General features: G+C 48.0%; 1 protein-coding gene across 1 annotated transcript; it reads left to right on the forward strand.

The window, feature by feature from the left end:
• Positions 1-1,227: 1,227 nt before the first annotated feature.
• TTR (transthyretin) lies at positions 1,228-6,134 on the forward strand. The gene is made up of 4 exons (XM_017661751.3): positions 1,228-1,387; positions 2,197-2,327; positions 3,868-4,003; positions 5,871-6,134. The coding sequence occupies exons 1-4, from the start codon at positions 1,319-1,321 to the stop codon at positions 5,976-5,978; spliced, it is 444 nt and encodes a 147-aa protein (XP_017517240.1). The 5' UTR covers positions 1,228-1,318; the 3' UTR covers positions 5,979-6,134.
• The last annotated feature ends 12,137 nt before the right edge of the window (positions 6,135-18,271 follow it).

An 18,271-nucleotide genomic window follows, 5' to 3' on the forward strand; every position in this document is an offset into this window, starting at 1 on the left:
ACTCCGGAGCCAGACACCAAGGCACACAGAGTCCATTCTGAGCTGTGCTGTCAACTGGATTTGCTCACTGTTGCTTTCCTGTGGTCAACTCACTCTACCCAAGTCTTCGCCTACACATTCCCAGGTTGCTGGAACACCTTCCGGTCTTTCCGCTACACCCTGCAAGCTCTTATCCATCATGATATCTTGTTTCTTCCAGACTGACTTTGTCAGCTATGGAATGTTCCTCAGCCCTCCATGCTCCAAACCGGACTCACCCTTGACATGATTTGTCCAGAATTTTTGCCTGTCTTCTCTATGTCTTCTACATATTTGTCTCTGTAAGGAGAAAACATGTCTTAATTAATCCATGGACAAAACCACATACACATATGTGCACACATATACACACAGGAGTTGGTACTTGATCAGTAAGTCATCAAATGACTGTAATTCCCAGACTTGTAAGCCGCCAGGAGGAAGAGAATCTGCTGTCAAGGGGGGCTTCTGATTTTCAAAGTCATCTCCATTTCCTTCCAGAAATTTTGATTCTCACTGAGATTTAAAACCCAGCCAGGTAGCCTAGTTTTTGCACAGCCAATACAGAAGGGTCGGTAAAAAATATATGGTCCTCTGAATTTCAGGCTTTTTGATGTCAGTTTGAAATATGTCATCATTCCTTGGGTTGAGATGAACCTTGTCTGGGAAGAATACAAAAATTGTTGAGAAACTGCTAACTAAGCAAAGCTTCCAAACAACTCAGTTTGGCTAAAACAGCCTTTTTAAAATGTAAGCCCTGCAAAGGGTGCTTCCTGGTGACTCACGGACATGTATCAGGGCAGTGGTGTTTTCTAATGCAGATGCACTGTATTTAACCCTGTGCAGCTAAGTGTCATTCAGTATGAAATAAATTACTATGATGTGAATCTGTCATCTAAAATGAAAGACAAAATGTATAGAAAATGGAAAACATGGATAAAAATCAGAAAGGGAGGGAAAATAAAATCCCAAGAATGTTGCTGGATCCCAAGAATCCAGCTAAGAATAATTTCTACTTAGTTTTGTTTGTCTGATTTGTTTTGTTTTGGTGACCTCGCTGGTCAAGTGACCTGTTAAGAATAAGAATTATTTCATAGAGCTAATGTTCCGTTGCTCTAATCTCTCTAGGCAAGGTTCATATTTGTATGGGTTACTTATTCTCCCTTTGTTGACTAAGTCAATAATCGGAATCAGCAGGTTTGGCATCCCGCTGGCAGGAGTCCGCAGCCTGGCTTGGGACAAGTGTGCATAAAAGCCCCAGGCTGGGGCGCCCTCCCAGAGGCCCCCAGCTCTCAGCAGGATGGCTTCCGCGGGCCTGCAGCTCCTTTGCCTTGCTGGACTGGTGTTTGTGTCTGAGGCTGGCCTGGTGGTGAGTATTCGATTCCATGAAATCCTTTTGTGTGTCTCCCATGCACACTAGATACAGAAGTGAATCCCAGCCATGCTCGCCGGCCTGGTTCCTAGGACAGGGTACCCGGCAGCTGTCAGACAACAGCCATTCAGGCTGGGGGCTCAGGCGTTGGTACCCCCAATGGCCCTGCTGCTCTGGGGCTGCGGGCCTGGCACCTCCCCAGCACTGCCCCACGGGAAGGTAAAAAGGAAGATACAATGTTCATGAAGTGATTTAGGTTAACTCTTCAGAAACACATCCTTTTACCAAGTTTGTTTCCCTTTAGCTAATCAAAATGTATTTGTTGTTTCATCTTTGAAAGGCTTGGCAGACAATATTCAGGTCAGGTACCTAATTCTTAAGCGTTCTGGAAGAATAAGCTAATACAATTAAATAGGTGATAAAGTTGCCTGACATTATTTTAGGACGACAAGTAAGAGGGAAGGGCTACAGCCACAACCGACTGAGACATTCTCAGGAAAAACGGTGTGACCCTCTTGCACATCAGGTACTTGCAGGGACTCTGCTCGGTGGCAACTGCCCCTGGGGCTCTGCTCCGCTAACGTTCACCACGCAAGGCCCCAGAGGATTACAGCTGCCCAGACTTTGGGAACAATCAGGTCTGTGCTGTGCAGGGCAGGGAAGCTCATTCACTGTGGTGCTTGTGTTGCTGAAAACGAGACAGGCACAGACTTCCTGCCTTGGTCCTGATTCCCAGCACCACGAACAGGAGACCCTTTGGCTCTGATCAGCCTTGCTGACTTTTCCCTGGTCCTCTCTACACCCAGGGCGCCGGTGAGTCCAAGTGTCCACTGATGGTCAAAGCTGTGGATGCCGTGCGAGGCAGCCCGGCAGTCGGAGTGGCTGTGCGCGTGTTCCAGCAGGCAGCCGACCACAGCTGGGAGCCGTTTGCCACGGGGTAAGGGGCACGCCCGTCACCAGTGGGCCGCAAACAGGCAGGGCCACGGGGACCCTGAGGGCAGGACGGCATGCAGCAGGGAGAGGAGCCTCTGCCCCCGGGGTGCGCCGCCAGTGTGGGCCCCACACCACTTCACATTGTGGAAACTGGACTCCGCGCCCTGAGAAATAAGCAGGCGCGCACATATACATGCACATACATACACAGTCTCACACATACAACGTATGCACACACACACATACACAAACACACATGCACATACACAGTCACACACATACACACAGTCACACATATGCATACACACAGTCACATGCACAGTCACACACATGCATACACAAATACATGCACACGCATACACAGTCACACACACATTCACACACATACAGCCACACAGTGCATACACATACACCCACTCACATACACTCACACACATACATATACAGTCACACACCGAATACACACAGACACACACACAGTTACAAAGTCACACACACACATACACATAAACACACATACGCACTTACAACATGCATGCACACTCATGTACACACAAGCACACACACATGCAGCTGTAATTCCAGGGGCGTCACAGATTCCCTGGTGCCCTTGCATAGCACTCGAGCTGAAACTTAGGGAAGGCGTACAATTCGTGTTCATTCATTCATGAAGGGAAAGGGACTGCAGGGTGGCGCTGACGGGGCCTCTGTCTGGGATTCATGTGCATCGCGGAATGCAGGGCCCCTGACAGGCCATGTGGGGCTGGGGCTGTGGCACTCAGGGAGGAAGGGCATACAACAATACATGGCAATTCAATAGTTTCTTTCTGTAAAAGAAGAAAAGTTGAAGTGTGTTGGTCTGAGTCAGTAAAAACAACTCCATTTTTATCTGTCTTAGATTTTGTGGTTAGTGGAGAGCAATTTCCAACGTCAGCCTTGAGCTGGTACTTGTATGGAAATAACGTCGCCTGTTAAATCCTTGTATTTGTGGTCGGCAGTCACCCAGGAGGTCACGTGTATAGATGAGGAAAGGGTCAGGAATGGCTGGCTTCCTCTTTGTGCTTTGGGGTCCCCTGAGAGATACCCTCACACCATAGGGGAGAAGAGTGAGACCCGGGGCTATGGGAGCTGCCATCAGGCCGCTTCCAGGGGCATTCAGCCGAACACCAGCCAGGAATCGCAATGACTCTCTTAGAAGTGAAACATTATCTTGCTCTGTATCTTATTCTCATAAGAAAAAAAACCTCCAACGCGCTTTTGAAACGTTTCTACAAATGTCTTGTTCATTAATTCAGACAGTTATTAGAATTTTCCCTTTCTTGACCTGGTTGAGAAATATATATAAATAGATGATAGATAAATAGATAGATAGATAGATAGATAGATAGATAGATAGATAGATAGATAGATAGATAGATAGATAGATAGTTTTTTTTCATATACATAAACTGTGTGTGTGTGTGCGTGTGTGCATGTGTGGGCGCATGGTGTGACAGCATTATTCCCTTAATGCCTGATTTAATCTGGATTTTTGTACCTTCTAGGAAAACCAATGAATTAGGAGAACTCCATGGGCTCACAACCGATGAGAAATTTGTGGAGGGGATATACAAAGTGGAGCTAGACACTAAATCCTACTGGAAGGCACTTGGCATTTCCCCATTCCATGAATATGCAGAGGTGAGCGCATAGCATGGAAGCAGGTTTTTCCCTCTGTTTCCAGTCCCAGGAAATGAGCTGTTTGCACTCGCGTGCCATGGAAACGTCTTAAGGAAGTAGTGACCCTGAGCGGTTCCCTTCCCATTGCTACAGTCAGACATGTGCAAAGCTAAAAAGCAAGTATTTTTCTAGGTTTAATGAAAACTCATTTAGTAACGTGGCCTGAACCTACGTAATGCGCTCTTGATGGTCTTCATTCATTCCGCTGTGTGTCCGCATGGCACAGGGCTGGTAAAGGGAGTAACGGGGATGTTTGCCAAAAGGACCCAGGCTGTGGAATATTTGTTTGCTTACAACCCACTAAGGGGGTTATGTATCAAAAGGTACATGCATCATTTTACTTTTCTGAAATCTGAAAATTCTTCATTCCAAAACACATCTGGCCCCCAGAGGCTTGGATAAGTAATTTTGGGCAATTCATATAGAGACAGTGAATTCAAAATAATAATGGCAACACAATAGATAACATTTATCAAGCATAAACCAAGTACCAGACACTGTTGTTTTTCTACTTAACCTGTTTAACCCTCATAAACAACCTATTGCATTGATCTAATTAGTATCCCCATTTTATAGATGAAGAAGTAAAGCATAGGGAAGTTAAATATCTTGCTAAAAGTCACAGGGCTAGTAAGGAGAGGAGCAGGAAAATTAGCCAACAGGGCCCAGGCTGGATGTAGCCTGACACTTCTTCTTATAAGAAGCCAAGCTAAAATCATAATAGCAAAACCCCACTTGTAACCCCTGGCTCACACTCCCATCCTCTGCGTATGTGGCAGTAGGAACCTCAGGTATACATGGGCCCAATCTCCCTGCCTCCTCCTTGTCTGGAATTCCTTAAGTCATTCAAAACAGATGATTGTCATGGAAATAGAATCCAGACATGTTGGTTGGAGTTAAAGATCAGCTAATCACTTCAAAAATAGCTTGGCATGAGAGGGGACCAGTCTCTCTGGCTTAGTCATAGATGAGTCCATCAATGACATACAATGGTTACTTGTCACACAGTGTTGCCAGGGGAACGAGAGGGGCCTGTTTGACTTCCAGGGCCCACAAATCACCGAGGGAGTCCCATTCACCAAGGAGCAGGCCTCTGGCTGCTCCTCGGCCAGGCAGCAAGACACAGCGCCCGGTCAGGGGTAGGGGCAGGGGCAGGGTTTAGATGGTGCCCACCAGAGGACATCTGCCTCTCTTCCGTCCCTAGAACCTCCCTGGAGCCCTGCCCGCCCTGGGTCTCAACCTGATGAGACCACCTGAGACGATTCCTGTCCCCCTGGCCATTAGAAACCAGTCCTCTTCGTTAGATGTTAGCCTCCTTGCTGGGCAGTCATTCCTTGAACATTCATTCAACAAACATTTTGGAAATAAAAACTTTGATGTGTTAAACATTTTGCTGGATGCTAGAGATTCATAAGTGAAAACACATCCTTTCCTGGGCGTAGAAGCGATGGGACTGGTGCAGGACATACCCGGCAGGGCCGTGAGCCCAGCTAGGAAGGGAGCCTGAATGGCCACAGGGAATGAGAGCAAGCAAGGAGACAGGCTCTCTGACTTCCCTCAGTCAGGCAGGGGCCATCCTGATTTGCAATGTGAATTTGCAAAAAAAAAAAAAAAGAGCCCTGATTATCCAGGCAGCAATGAACGACAACATGAGACTCCAGCAGCTTAACTCACTAGCATATTTGATTTCTGCCTTTTGCACAAACTGCTCCAGAACATGAAATCATAAAATAAAAATAAATGATTTGGCACAGGACTCCCAGTGGTGTCTCTGTGACTCACGTTCGGGGGCTCATTAGAAATGGGTCCTGTCTCTGTTCTCTCCCAGGTGGTGTTCACGGCAAACGACTCCGGCCGCCGCCACTACACCATCGCTGCCGTGCTCAGCCCCTACTCCTACTCCACCACAGCCCTCGTCAGCAGCCCCCAGAGCTGAGGAGCAGCCTCCGGGCACCGGAAGGACGGCCGACAGGATGCCGTGTGACCACTAGGATTCCATTGTTATTAGACTTTTATTAAAATTTATAAAGCTTTCACTTTGTAAGCTACAGTAGAAACGTGGCAGAAACAATAAAACATTCCTATTAAGGCACTTCCCATTTCATCTGAACTTGCTTTTTTATTCCCTTCTTGAACTCTCAAAAAAAAATATCCAGATTTTACCAAGAAGCAAGGGAACTTTAAAAAGTCTCTGGTTGAACTTGGAAATGGAAATTTCCAAAGTCTTTTAGGCTAAACAGACATTCAATATAGCCCACAGCCATTGAAAACGCACATTCTGAAAATGAGAGGGCTTTATTTTCCTCCAGCCTCCAGTGGATAACAAGACAAATTGTAAGGGCTCCCCCCTTTACTCTGCGCATTCCCCTCGATTTCTGTACAATTTCAAGAGCAGCACAGCTCTTCTGGGACAGACCTGCAGAGACTCAGGCCCACTAGTCCAGGTCAAACCTGTTACGCCCACCGCCAGCTGAGAGGCCACACACCCTCAGCTCACACTAACCCAGAGTTCATGTACTGAGAGACTGTCTTATATGCCAAGCACTGGTTTAGGTGCTCTGATTACACAGCATAGGTCCAGTGTCTGCACTGAAAGCTTACATTCTTTCGAGTCGATAACTGTCCATGTGATTTGACAGAGGCTCTGGTACAAGGCACAGCCAGGGTAGGAAAGACAAAGCAGCAAATAGCCTGGAGAATATATATGAGCCTCCCACGTGTATGGGAAATCAGAAGAAGTCTCACAACCTGAATGTTGGTTGGTTGTCAGGTAAAAAAGGGGAACGGTGTCCGAGGTAGAGAGCAAGGACAGCAAGGCCAGGCCGAGTGACACAGCTCGGCTGGGGGCAGGAACAGAAAGCACCTTGGAACCCGTGAAATCCAAGGGCTGTTGAGTGGGACTGATTAGCAGCCCCTAACTCCGGGCTTCAGCAAAGTTCCCCTGAACTCCTGCCAAATCTGAGGCAGATGTTCTCGGTCTGGGGGCTCTCAAAGATGTCCTCCAGGTGTCGACTCAGGCCCCAGTTCGATTTACTCTGTAGATTCAAGGAGCACCTAGTCACAGGCTACAGGAAGGGAGGAAGGTCTGGACTGTCCCACAGACTCCCACTGACACCCTGCCTGCTGGACCAGCTCACGGTCCCACTCAGGTGCTCTGCACAATGTGGCTCCCAGCTGGGTGTCGTCCCCCACAACAGCTCTACATTCTGAAAAAGCATCCCTCCAGGGGGGCAGTGAGCATCTCTGCCACACTTCGGCAGGTTGGGAGCAGAGGGAACCGGGGCTGGAGAGAAGCCTGATGAAAGGCTCTTGTTAGAGCCGCAAATTTATCACAGAGAGCATGGATCCACTGATGGAGACCCGGGGATCTGGGGTGGGCGGGTCACTTCCCGTGTGTAATTTCCAACTGGGATTTTCCAGGAAAACCTGGGTCAGACCTAACGCCCAGGCCCAGGAATAATGAAGCAGACTTCCCATTTTTCTCCATGGTCACATCTCCAAGGTCAGGGGGCTGCATAGAGGGAGTATGAAATTTGAGGAGGGGAATGTAGGTTTGGACTACTTAACATGTACTGAGTTTTCCCACAAACACATAGATGATGTTTGATTTTATTCAATGAGTTAGCAAATCCTTCCTCCATGTATATCAAGTTAATCCAGGTCAAATTGCCATTTTTGTACAACCAATGGTCAAATATTGGTAATTTCATAAGATTCAATCTAATACAGTGATTATATTGATCACTGACCTATTTACAGAATGCTACATTTCCATTTGGCTGCTATTAAATAGCTATGGGTTTTTGTAACCCAAGCAGTTTGAAAATATGAATCTCCCATATGTATACGTATGTATATGCATATATATCTGAGTTGAATTGAATTTTCCTGCCTCCATTTCCTCTTGGTGTCAGCAAACTTGATCTTGTCCACTGAATTCAGCTCAGCCTGACCTCCGCTTTAATCCCACCTTCTCTTTCTGGATTCCATCTGCCTTCTGGAAGCTCTTGTAGCATCTCTGCATAAGGTGTAATGCATTGTCTGGTCCCTCAGAGTCCTCTGTTCATGCTGTTTCCACTGAAATGATCCTTTTCTCCTTTTCTCTTGGTCATTTGGTGTTAATGTCTTGGCTTATGTGCTTTCATGACCACTGTTATGGGCTAAACTGTGTCCCCTAAAAAGATATGCTGGAGTCCTAACCCTAGAACCCATGATTATGACATTATTGGGAAATAGTCTCTTCAGATGTGATCAGTAAAGATGAGGTCACTCGGGTGGGCTCTAACCCACATGACTGGTGTCCTTACAAAGGGAAAATTCAGATGCAGACACACAGGGGGACGCCCTGGGCTGATGGACAGGAGTGCAGTGCAGGCTGGGGACAACTGCCAGCAACAGGCTCTCCCCCATCACAAGGAATGTGGCCCTGCTGCCACCTGGGTTTTGGGCTTCTAACCTCCAGAACTGTGAGGCAGTAAATTTCTGTGGTTTGAAGTCCCCTGACTTGTGGTGCTTTGTCATGGCAACACTGGGGAGGTGATAGAACCTGTCGGATTCTTCCAGATTTTACCCTGGATTTTTACTTATTGAAATCTTTGCCATTCTGGCAGTCAAAATTCACATTAAATATTAGTTTCAATTTCTTTTTTTACTTAGTGAGACTGGACATATTATTTTCTGTTTACTGGCCATGTGAACCACCTTTGTGAAGTGTGTGTCCACACCACAGACGTGTCATGTGGGGGGCCCACCAATGTGACACTGATGGATGAAACCCTCTGTGTACTAAAGATATTACAGGTTGTACTTGAAAAGTAGATGTGACACAGACAGGAATGGTTGGCCAAGCTGTAGAAAAGCCCAGCAGCCAAGAGACCTTGATCTTCACAAAGAGGAGGGTGGGAATGGGGTGGCCCATCCCAGTAACAAGGAATCGGTGGGTTAGGAGCAGGCCACAAAGTCCCTGAGGCCAGACTTTTCAAGCTTTTTTGGGATAGCAAAGCTGAGATGCAAAAGGCTTAGTAATTTGCTCACGGCCATGCAGGGAGCTTTGGAAAGCCCTGAAAGGCCAAGAAACAGATTATTGGCCAGAAGGCCTCCAGTTCCCAGTTAATTTAGGTGGTGAGAAGCTGCTCACCCAAAGCCTTAAGATAGCCAGGAATGCCGGTAAGAAAATCCTGCCCATGAGCCGCAAACACAGAAATGGTGCTTCTCACGCACCAGCCTCGGTGGCCTCTGGGCTGCTGCCCTCTCCTTCTCGTCAGGACACCCAAGAGAGAAAACAGTGTGTTAATTCCACGCATGCCTTCCTCACTAATGAGAAACACAGCATTTTGTACTTTCCTAAAGAAGAGGGTGTTCATCATGTTTATCAGTTTCCTAGTGATGTCAGGAAGGAGGACGTGGCCCAAGATTTGACCTTGAGATGAGTAATTTTAGGAAGAGCAGTGTGGTGGTGATGGATTCAATGTGTTGGCTAGGTTGGTCTTGGTGTCCAGGTTTAGTCCATGTTGCTCTGGGGGCATTTTTTGTGTGAACATTATTTTTAGACATGATTAACATTTTTTCTCCAGCTTTACTGAGACATAGCTGACACATGACATTGTGTATGTTTAAGGTAAAACAGGATTATTTATCTATTTACATACATATCTATATGCATACAGATACACATGCTCAATAAGGTTAGTTAACACAGTCACCACCTCACAGTTACCTGTGTGTGTGTGCGTGTGATGAGAACTTTTAAGATTTATGCTCTTAGCCACTTTCAAGTGTACAATACTGTATTGTTAACTGTGGCCACCATGCTGTACATTCCACCCCCAGTATGTATTCATCTTATAACTGAAAATGTGTGTTCTTTGATCATCTTAGACATGATTAAGTTTACATCAGTGGACTTCGAGTATGCATATTGCCCTCCATGTTATGGGCTGGCCTCACCCAATCGTTGATGTCCTTAACAGAAAAGACTGACGCAGCCAGAAGAAGGAAGCATTCTGCCTTCAGACACAAAACTGAGCCCTTAACTCTTCTCTGGGTCTCCTGCAAATTTCAGAGTCGTCAGCTCCCTCAATCACCTGAGCCAATTCCTTAAAATACATCTTCCTCTCTCTAAAATAAGTCTCTCATATATGGAGACAGTGTCTAAATAAAAAATATTCAAGTAAACATAATATTTGAATGAGACATTTACATGCAAGAACCTATTTCAAGATTATACATTTATGAACCTATATGCATTTATATGACAGAAACTATTTCAGGATTACCTTTGTTTAAAGTTTCTCCTTTGCCATGTATTATACTATCAGGAACCAGAGATCACCATCAGTGGGATGTCTTGAGATATAAACTAGAATTCACATAAAATTATCAGTCTGATTGCATATAGATGAATTGACTAGTACTTTTTTTCCCATTCAACTTCCCTGATATTTCAAGATGTTACATCACTAAAACCAAAAGAATAATTTCTGAGGTCTAACACCAGCCATTCAGCACTTTGGGGACACATGAGAGAAGAAATGGAAGAAATGTTGGAGATGGGAATATTGTACTCATAGTGCTTGACTTAAAGACTAGAAAGAATGCAGTGCTGCTGGACTATGTCTAAAAGTGGTTTTATCTCTCTAGCTATCCTCTCCTCTCCTCTCCTCTCCTCTCAGGGCCCAGACGGCACTTTGGGATTCGAGGAGGCAGGGGCTGGCACTGAGGACTAGAAGGAAAGCAGCAGGGAAGACACAAGGAATGAATGGAGTCATGTAAATCCCCACTGTGGAAGGGGAGGCCTGGACGTGAGCATGTGTGCTCAGCATGGCTGGAGAGCACGGGGCAGAGCAGGACCAGCAGGCTGGACAGTGGACACAACACGTAACAGATTTTACCATCTTCACCATTTTCGAGTGTACCTTTGATGTGTTAAGCATACTCACATTGTCGTGAAACAGATCTCCAGAAAATTTTCCTCATGCAAACCTGAAACTGCTTATCCATTAAATAAAACTTTCCTTTCCCCCTCATCACAGCACCCTGGCAACCACTGTTCCACTTCCTCTATGCATGTGGTTCTGTGGATCCTCATATAAGTAGAATCACACAATATTTGTCTTTTCATGACAAGCGTGATCCCATCTTAACTAATTGCATCCAAATGACCCTATTTCCAAATAAAGGCACATTCTGGGTCCTGCAAGTCAAGACTTAAACATAGGTTTTTGCAGCAAGCACTTTCAACCCATATCACTTGCTTTTGTGACCTGAACACTTTTGAAGAGGCTTATCGGTTTTTTTGTTAGAATGACACTCAATTTGGGTTGACCTGACATTTTTTCAGGATTGGAATGAGGTTATGCATTTTTCATAAGGAAACTGCGGAAATGATGCCACATCCTTCCAGCAGTTTGTGTCATCAATGTGGCATATTCTTTGCCCCGTTTGATGAACAGAAAGTCTCACCCAACGTGCTGGTGGGGTGGAGAGGCAGTCTTGCAGCCTGTGCACAAGGAGAGCGCGCGTGACGCGGCTGGTGGTGCTGGTAAAGGCCAGGATTCGACCAGAAATGCAGCGAGAACGGCGTCAATACTGTCCAGCCAAAATCCACCCAGAAGACAGCTGTGTCGCTGAACCAGTGGGTTTATCGCTCTTTCCAGCGAGAGAGAACACAGCACGGAGAATGGTGCGTGAGGCGCGGGGTCTCCCTTAGGGTGTGCTAGAGAAACTGCCATAGGGTTTGGGCCTCTAGTAGAGAGATATAGGGGAGAGTCTAAGGAAGGGGAACTTGGTCTAGATTGACACTGGCAGAAAACAGGGACAAGTTTATGATTCACTGTCTCCATGGTTTACCTGCATCGGGGACAGAGCAGTGCCGAGAAAGAGCTGTAGCTGGTAAAGCAGAAGCTGGCGCTCCTGTCAGTGCAAGGGGAGGTCTGGTATTTCATGGACGTCCCTGCGATTTTGTTTTCATATCACTTTGTCACGGTCGCAGAGCAACCCTGTTTGGCACTGAAGTTCCGTGGGGGTGTCGTGCCCCAGGGACAGCCCAGCCCAGCTGGAGCCCGTTGTAAGGTGGAACCCATCCCTCGCGGCCGGAGAAGCTTCCCCGCTGCCGCCTTTCCCCGTGTTTAGGATTGCAGGCCAGCAGATACTGGGGCTAGCTTTGTTGCGGGGAGACAAGAATTAGAGGGACTCACGAGCCTGGGGCATCCATCCCGGCCAGCAGACCGAGTGGGCCGGCCAGCAACTGAGCTCGGAAATACGCGCAGAGGCGCAGATCTGTGGTCAGCGATGGTGCGCTCAGTGTTGGCCATGCTGAGCTTGAAGCAATCAAACCAGCTTTTCATCTCGTACCTTGGAGAGTGGCATTGAGTGCACACACATAGAAAACAGCACCACTGTTAAAACACCCCCGGAGCATTTGGATGGCCCCTCAGGTAAGGGCTCAGACCATTTATGCTTCAACTGCATTGTCCTCTGAGCAGCGCCTCTCAGGGATTTCCCCCAGACTTCTCCCCTAGACCCTCGGTTTTCCAGCCACCCCTCCTCTTCACTTCCATTTCACTGTTGATAGGGTACCCCATCTCCGAACCCCGTTCCTTGTTCTTCCTGCCGCTCAGAATGGAAATGAACTCAGAAGCAATTCCATTTCCCTTGCTCCCCATTCTCTGTGGGCTAGAACTCCCCCAGTTAATTTAAAGCCAAAGCAGGTGGTAATTCATCCTTGGCAGTCAGCGCAAACGCTGAGGTCTGTCCTGGAACCGCTGTCAGCTAGCGAGGAGAGAGGGTGGCGGCAGCCTGCTCAAATGAGCCCTGCGATGTGGCGCCTCCTCGGGGCTCCACAGTCACCCCTGCGCCCCTGTCCTGGCTGCGCTGCCGTCACCCCAGGAGGCCGCAGGTGTGACCCGGGGTCGGCACTGAAAGGAAAGGAGTGACACACAGCAGCAATTCACCGGAGAATTCCGCTTTATTAGGGAAAGGTGCTGGGTCATATAGGAAGGGGCATGGGGTGATTGTGGTGTTACTTCTACGGGGCTGGTGGCTATTGGCTAGGTGCTGGGATTGGGAGGGGGGAGAGAGGTGATTGGGCTACAGGTGGCGCCGGCGGGAACCGAGGATCCCCCCTCTCTCCCCCCCCAAAAGAAGCTCGAAGCTCGCCATCTTACCGGTGGAGGCCCTTCATTCCCCCCTTTCTCCTCTATGGGGTTGTGGACGTTGCTTTCTCTCTGACTGCTTCCTGCTGAACGGGGGCGGAGAACGGAGTGAGGGCTTGAGGATTGGGAGGAAAGGGTTGATAGGACTCCCCACAGTAAGGATGAGTAGATGTGGACTTCTTCAGGTTTGGAAATCAATGAAGGTTCCCTGTAACCATAGGTCGAGGACCTGTTGATTCCAATGGTGCCAAGAGGATATGAATGTCAGGAGCCAGGCGTCTGCGGCCATTGTTTCTAGGAACAGTTTCCAGTGGAGAGAGGGGTCCATCTCAGAGTGTGGTGAGGAGGTCACGTGAGGGTGAGGGATCTTCTGTGGCCAGAAGCTGGTAGTTCCTGAGTAAAAGCTGGTGGAAAGCTTGATTAGGGATTTTTTCTGACTTGGGATTTGATGAACTTTATTATACAGGGTAAGAAGAGACAGGCGAGAAGAATGATTATTATGGGGCCTGCAATGGGCCAGAGCCAGGTGAGGAGGAGGTTTGTTAGTATTGAAGAGAATGGGTTGGAATTGGAAGCAGAGTGGAGGCTGGAGGCAAGGTCAGTGAGTTTGGTAATGTCCGTTTCTACAATGCTGGATTTGTTGATGTAATAGCACCACTCCTCTTGAAGGAAGATGCAGGTGCCGCCCTTCTCCACTGTAAGCAGATCTAAGGCCCGCCGGTTTTGAAGGGTGACTTTAGCTAGCGAAGTGACTGTCTTTGGAGAGAGGCCAGGGAATCGGCAGTGGATGTCAGGGCTCCCTCAAGTTTGGTGTTGAGATCTTTAATTGCCCATAGAGAGTGACCCAAGGCTTCTCCCGAAAACCCTGCCCCAGTGGTTGAGGTGATCAAAGAGATACCGACCATGATGGGAAGGAAAGCAGCCCTTTTTGTGCACAAGGACAAGGGAGGTTGGAGCTCAAGAAATTCTGCCATGCTGTAAAGTGTAAGCTGTGGGATTAGGGTGACGAGAATGCAGGGTGTATCGGAGTTGGGAGGCAGTGAGTTGAAAAGACTGCCATTACACCAAAAGAAGTGTCCCGGTAGCGTAAAAGTCTTAGAGCCGGAGGTAGGGGTGTAGATAGAGAGGCAGTGAAGTGCACTGGAGGGGGGTGGAGTTGGGCCTACACAGTGGTGGATGGTGAGATTATCTGCGTATTCTGGTTCCCATAGGGGTATGTCTGCCAGGGGGTGGAGGGGTTGTCCTTCTGCATGGAAGGAGTAGTTGGAAATATTAAAGGGCACGGCGGCCAGCAGTGGGCGCTGTAGTGATGCACACAAGAAACAATTGGCGATGTTGAGGGTGTGGTTGAGAAAGATGGTGTCTTGAATGAGCAGTAACTAAGAGTAAGAGGAATAGGCGCCGTCAAGAGTTTGGATAATGACTTTTTAGGAATGTCCAATAACTGATGCAACTTGAGAGATCTGGGAGTGAGAGGGAACATACTCTCGAGAGATATGAAGGGTACCGTGGGGGGTCAAGGACCCCCCGTAGTAAACTGAGGCTGTGACTCCGGCGGCTCATCAAGAGTCCCAGAGATCTGGGATTGATAAGGAGAATGAGCCGTTGGGATATTTCATGAAGAGGTTGGAGGAGTAATACTGTGGGTACTGGGAGTTACCCATGTAGTGAATGGTGCAAGACCAGTAGGGACATCCCCCGTAAGTGTCTTGCCATCGCCTGCAATAGGCTTGTCTTTGGTCATAGAGGAAGCAGAGGTAGGGAGAATAAAGGTAGCTGCTAGTGAACACTTCGGTGGAGGGAGGAAGGTGGAGTTATAAAGGCTCAGAGCAGCCTTCCAGAGGGCAGTCTGATGTGGCAATGAGGGCAGTAACTTTTGTTTGATGCTGTGTGTAAGTTTGTCTGACTTTGAATCGCCATACAAAGGAGGGTGGGGTGGTGGGGAAGACAATAGGAAAGAGGAAAAAAAGCGAGAGAGCAGTAAAGGAGGAAAAAGTCATGATTTGGGTATGGATGATGAAGGGGGTAACGGGATTTTGGAGTAAAGAGGACAGTAAGGTCATGAGTCTGGAGGGAGGGAGAGATCTTTTAGGTGATGTGGGGACAGAATGGTTAGGGGCCCCCTGAATGTCAGTTTATGAGCTTCCTTCTGCAAGAGCTGTCTAGCAGCTAATGCTTGTAGGCAGGGGGCCAATACCCGAACTGTGAGGTCTAATTGCTTGGAGAGATAAGCTACTGGGGCAAAGGATGGGTCATAATATTGGCCTAGGACTCCTAGAGCTTGACTGGACCTCTCATGAATGTATAATGAGAAGGCCTTCGACAAATCAGGAAGATGGAGAGCTGGGGCTTCCACAAGGGCTTGATGGAGCTTAATGAAGGAGTGTCGGGGTGAGGAGGATAATGGTTCTTCAGGGGGGCCCTTGCTGAGGTTGTATAGGGGTCTTGCCAACAGGGAGAAGTTAGGGATTCACGCTCTAAAATACCTAGCCAGGCCTAGAAAGGAAAGGATTTCTGTCTTGGTTTTGGGAACGGGCAGGTCAGAGAGGAGCCGTTTTCTGTCTAAGGTAATGGACTTTCTTTGTTGAGATAGAAGGAATCTGAGGTAAGTGACAGGAGGGGAAGAGATTTGAGCTTTGATGGGGGATACTTGGTAACCTCTGGAAGCTAGAAGGTTAAGTAGGGAGGCAGTGACAAGTTGAGACTGTTCTCACGAGGGACTGCAGAGTAGAAGATCATCTACGTATTGTAATAAAGTGGACTCAGAGTGATCATGATGAAACTGTTTGAGGCCTTGAGCTAGGACCTGTCCAAAAATATGGGGACTATCTCGGAAGCTTTGTGGCAAAACTATCTAAGTAAGTTGTTCAGAATGTCTTGTGCATGGGTCTGTCCAGGTGAGGTAAAAAATCTTGGGAGGAGGGGTCCAGAGGGATAGAAAAAAATGCGTCTTTGAGATCTAGGACTGAGAAGTGGGATGCCGAGGCAGGGATCTGCGATAAAAGGGTGTATGGATTTGGAACTAAGGGATGGCTAGGGACAACAGCCATGTTGATGAGGTGAAGGTCTTGGACAAGGCAGAAAGATCTGTTGGTTTTTTTAACAGCTAATATGGGGGTATTAAATGGGGAGTGAGTGGGTCTGAGGTAATTTTTGTTTAAGAGATCTTGAATGATGGGTTGGAGGCCTATGAGGGCTGAAGTGGTTAGGGGGTATTGGGCCTGACAGATATACTGAGAGGGGTCACATAATTTGATAGAGGCAGGAGGACATAGGGCCACAGAGGGGCTTGTAATGTTCCAAACTTTGGGATTTACAGGGTGTATGAGGGCAGAACCGGAGCTTTCATTGGGTAGAGGGGGTCATCGGCTATGAGGGCCATCAAAAAGGGAGTACTGGGGACTGTGGGAGTGGATATAGTTATGGAAATGTGGAGGAGGGAAAGGATGTCCATCTTAGTAAAGGGATGGGACACTGGGGCATAACCAGGAAGGAGTGGGAGAAAGGTATGGGATTGTCTTGGATTGTGCATAAAAGGGGGGGGGTTTTAATGGGAAAATCTGTTTACTTCCTACCCCGACTACAGGGGTAATGGCAGGTGTGGTAGGGCCCCGGTATTCTCGCAAGACTGAGAAGGTGGCTCCTGTATCTAGGAGGAAGGAGATGGGGTGACCGTCTACTGTTAAAGTAACCCTGGGCTCCTGTTTGGTGATGGAAATGGTCGGGCGAGAAGCCCCAGGCCCCGTCAATCTTCTTCTGCCAGCCCCACTACGGTGGGCTTAGGATGGGGGTTGTTCGTCCAGCCACCTGTTCGGGTGGTTGGGCAATGAGACCCCCAGTGGCCCTTTTTGTGGCATCTGGGGCATGGGGTGGTAGGAGATCTGGGGGAGGGTCACGTCCTTGACCAATGTCCCTCTTTTCCGCACTTAAAACAAGCTCCTGGGGCGGGGGGGGCTTGTTTGTACAGGGGTGCCCAGGTTGTGATTTTATCAGCTGGGCCAACATTTGGAAATTGGCCTGATCAGCCTTTTGTTTACGGTGTTCTTTCTCCTCCTCCGGGTTATGAAGACTTTAAAGGCCACTGTTAGGATCTCAGTCTGTGGGGTAGCGGGGCCCTGTTCTAACTTTTTGAGTTTAGCTTTAATGTCGGGGTAGCTTTGAGCTAGGAAGTATGTCATAGGGACATGTCTTCTTTCAGGTGTTTCTAGGTCTAGGCTGGTATACTGTAATAGGGCTTGAGTGAGTCTAAGAACTCAGAGGGGGTTTCGTCTCTCTTTTGAATTATGTCCTGGAGCTTTTGAAAATTGACTACTTTAGGAGCTGCCTTTTTCAGACCTGCTATTAAGCAGGAGGCAAAAATATCTCAAGAGCAGAGACCCACGGCAGTGTTATAATCCCAGTGTGGGTCTTGTTCGGGGACAGCAGTGGGGCCAGGGGGATTGGTGGGGTCAGTCAAGTGGGTTTCGGTAGCGTGCATTTGGGCAAAGTCCCAAAATCGTCTATGCTCTTCAGGGAGTAGAGTATTGGCCAGGAGCATGAAAATGTCATGATGTGTGAGGCTGTAAGACTGGAGGGTCCATTGAAACTCCCTGATGTATGTCGTGGGATCAGTGGAAAAGGAACCTAGGCATTTCTCTAGTTTGGCTAAATCTCCTAAGGAGAAAGAGACGTGAATGCGCATGATGCCTTCAGATAGTGCTACCTCCCGGAGGGGGGCGATAATTTTGGGAGGCCCTCAGGACTGAGTCTGAGGGGGACTGCAGGGTTCTCTGGCTCAGTCTGTGGAGGAGTGAGGCGGTCTAGCTGCACCTAGTCGAGCATGTCCTGAAGTGCAGAAGGGGGTCAAAGAAAATAAAGAAAGATAGAATCAGACCCATGTGTCACCAGCCAGCAGCCCAGCTGCTTGCCTCTGCCGCTCTAGTTGGGCTTGAACTCATGACTCTAAGGTTAAGAGTCCCATGCTCTACTAACTGAGCTACAGCAGGGCTCCAGTTAATTGCTTATGGACTGCATAAACAGAATGTTCTTTGTACTCCATTCTTGCCACATCAGCAAGTGGGGGAAGGGCATATTTAGA

Source organism: Manis javanica, chromosome 9 (genome assembly GCF_040802235.1).
Source record: "Manis javanica isolate MJ-LG chromosome 9, MJ_LKY, whole genome shotgun sequence".
Taxonomy (NCBI): Eukaryota; Metazoa; Chordata; class Mammalia; order Pholidota; family Manidae; genus Manis; species Manis javanica.